At 55.9% G+C, this 3,407-nt stretch overlaps 1 protein-coding gene across 1 annotated transcript in view; it reads left to right on the plus strand.

The window, feature by feature from the left end:
* EFNA2 (ephrin-A2) overlaps positions 1–3,407 on the plus strand; it is a 15,538-nt gene that overhangs the window by 10,890 nt on the left and 1,241 nt on the right. The window contains exon 2 of the mRNA XM_014955538.1: positions 2,338–2,403. Within this exon, the coding sequence (XP_014811024.1) occupies positions 2,338–2,403 (66 nt within the window). The remainder of the gene's footprint in view (positions 1–2,337; positions 2,404–3,407) is intronic.

Raw genomic sequence — 3,407 nt, forward strand, 5'->3', positions numbered from 1 at the left:
AGGAACCCACCGGACCCGCGGAACAATCAGCCGCTGGGGCCGGGCTGAGGCTCCGGAGTCCACTCCATGCAGGAAAAAAAAATAAAACTAAATGAGAAGCGCTGCCCCCCGAGCACTCGAGGGTGTCCCAGGGAGACAGGGAGGCCACTCTTCTCGCGCAGGAGCCAGCCGGCACATGCTTATCTTCCTTATTATTTCTCCCCCTTTTTTTCCTAAAGCATCTGTTTTCAGCCCACTTAATTTGTTCCTTTTATCTATATTAAATTACCATTTTTTCCCTCCCTCTTCCCCTGTAAAATGTCACTCGCGAAATAACTGCTTCTACAACTCTCTCTTTTCCTCCCCTGTTTTATTTTATTTATTTTTTTATTTTTTTTATTTTTTTTTATTTATTTTTAATGTCGTTAGGGAGAGATTACACAGAAGTAAATGGTGGAGCTGATCATTGCTAAACCGGTTAGAATTCATGTCATGCGGAACATTAGAAATTATGCCTCTTTGAGGAACCGTATTTAGCAGACATGAAAGAAAAGAAATTACCTCCTCCTCGAGCTGGCAAATTGGAATGCCATTAACCTCGCGGGCACGGGGACGCGCCGGCGCTCCCGGGGCCGGGTCAAGGGCACGGGCTGGCCCTGGGGATGGAGCTGGTGGATGGGGCTGCTGCGGGGTGCCCGCGGTGCGGCTCGGCATGGCATGGCATGGCATAGCATGGCATGTCATGGCATAGCATGGGCACAGCTTGGCACAGTGTAGCATGGCATGGCATAGCATGGCTCGGCATGGTACAGCTCGGTGCGGCGCGGCATGGCATGGCATGGCATAGCATGGCTCAGCATGGCACAGCTCAGCACGGCACGGCATGGCATGGCATAGCATGGCATAGCTTGGCAGAGTGTGGCATGGCGTGGCATGGCATGGCTCAGCATGGCACAACTAGGCACGGCATGGCATGGCTCAGCATGGCACAGCTTGGCACAGTGTGGCATGGCTCAGTATGGCACAGTGTGGCGTGGCATGGCATGGCATGGCATGGCTCAGCATGGCACAGTGTGGCAGAGTGTGACATGGCATGGCATGGAATGGCTCAGCATGGCAGAGCTTGGCATGGCATGGCATGGCATGGACAGTGTGGCACAGCAGGCACCGGGCACAGCTCACGTCAACTCCTTCTCTGCGTGGGGTTTAGTGCCAGGGAGGAAAAAAAAAGGAATGGGTGACAAAAAAATACACACACCCCCCCCAGGGAGGGTCCGCGGCGTCCCTGGTGTCACCCCAAAGCGGCTGTGCCCGGGCTGTGCCAGTGGCACCGGCGAGATGGTGATGGTGGGGGGACAAGGACCCGACTGTGCCCCCTCTGCAGTTGCCCCGTGGCTTTATTTGGTAAAAATAAATCGAAGGGGTCCTGCAGGGCAGCAGGGGGTGTCCCCCGTGTCACCATCCCCGTGTCACCATCCCCGTGTCACCATCCCCACCGTGTCCCTGCCCTGGCACCGGAGGGGAGGGACGGTGGTGCCCGGTGCCCCTGGAGGAGACGGTGTGTGCCGGCTGTCCTGTGAGTGGCACCCCCATTCCCCCTGCTTCCAGCTAAAATTAAACTTTATTGCGAATAATGCTCTCGCCCCTTCTTTAATTCAAAAAAAAAAAAAAGAGAGAGAAAAGAAAATTAAATTCCTGTAAAAACATATATATAAAAATCACATTTTCTCATATTGAGAGGGGACTTTCTCCAAGATAATTATTGCAATTACTCCCTTTCTCTCTCCCAATGAGTATTATTTTTTTATTCTGTGCCTTTATCCTCATTTTGCCTGTTCAGGGAGAGCCCTGGGGGGGGTGGGGGCAGCCCTGCCCCTGCTCTCAGCCCTCTGCAGCGGGGACAAAAGCCACCCCAGCCATTGTCCCCTGTCCCCAGAGGGAAGCTCCAGCTCTGCTGGGACCTCTTTGATCTTTGGTGATTGATCTGTGGTGACCCCGGGAGGGGGGACATGGACCCAACGCGTCCCTGTGGGATATTCCCCCCGTGGTGGGGGCACTCGGTGGGGCAGGTTTTGCCCCCCCCCAGGGCAGAGCAGCCCCCGTGGTGGCTTTTAAGGTTGGTGTCACCATGTGGGGACTGTACCCTCCCAGCCCAGACCCCCCATCACCAGTCCCTTGCTGTGGGGCTGGATGTGGCCACCCATCTCCCAGCCCCACTCCGGGCATCCCGGTGATGCCACAGGGGGTCACGACGTGTGTGGACCCTCGGGGGGGTCCCTTCCCCATCCCCATGGTGGGGTCCAAGCTGCTGTCCCCCCCCAAAACCCCCTTCTTTCTCTCCCCTTTGCTTCTCTGCAGCCGCCTCCTCCCCGAACACGGTGGACAAATCCTGCCTGAAGCTGAAGGTCTACGTTCGGCCAACAAGTGAGTGAGCCGGGGGGAGACATGGGGGCCTGGGGGGTCCCTGTCCTGCCCCATGGGGTGAGGGTGATGCTCTCGGTGGCCAGTGGTCCCCTGAGGCCCTGCCGGAGCCCCCGCGGCGGGAGCATCTCATTGACTGCTGGTTTCAGATAGAAAGGGGGGGGGGGATAAAAAAAAGTAATAATTTCTGCACAGTGGCTACTTTTCAGAATCAAATAACTCAGCCATTTAAAAAAACAAATTAATAATTTTCTTCTCCTGTTAACGTGTAATTAGCAAATGGCAGCAGCTCTCCCTGGGGAAGGGCTGAGTGCCTGCGAAATGTCACCGTTTAAAAGGATGTCTTTCTTTTTTTTTTTATTTGCATGGCTTTAAAATAAAACCCAATATAATGAAACCATCTGTAAAAAATCATTCTGTTTTGTTCAGGACTCGGGCGTAATAGGGAGAAAAAATCTCTCCCGATATTATTTTTGAGTATTTTAATAATATCAGGATTTATTGTTGTGCCGCTGCTGCCGGGCAGAGGAAGGGGCTGCCTTTGTGCTGCCGAGGGCAAGGGGCTCTGCCCCGGGGGCTGCGGGGGGTCCCCAGGGGCCGTCCCACCCCGGGGACCCCTCGATGGGCCCCAGCCCTGGGGGAGGTCCCTGGAACCTCCTCATTTCCAAGCGCCCGGCACGGGGGGACCCCATTCCTGGGTGACCCCGCACAGGGACCCTCCAGGACCCCCAGACAGGACCAGGCTCTGCTATTCCTGGCTCCCGAGCCTTAAAAATCCTAAATCCAGTGACAAACAGGAGCGAGCTGAGCCCAGGGAGCCTGTTGGGAGCTTCAGACACGGAATAATGTGTTCCCCAGTGCTCCAGGCTCCCACCAGTTGGGGTTTGGCTGTGGGACCCCTGGGCTGGTGGCCAGTGGGTGCCCCTGGTCATGGCCACAGCTGGACCACCCCAGCTGATGCCCCTGGTCTGAGGGCACCCATCTGGGGCACGGGGGGCTGTTTGGGG

The sequence above is a fragment of the Calidris pugnax genome, unplaced genomic scaffold (assembly GCF_001431845.1).
Source record: "Calidris pugnax isolate Ruff unplaced genomic scaffold, ASM143184v1 scaffold285, whole genome shotgun sequence".
Taxonomy (NCBI): Eukaryota; Metazoa; Chordata; class Aves; order Charadriiformes; family Scolopacidae; genus Calidris; species Calidris pugnax.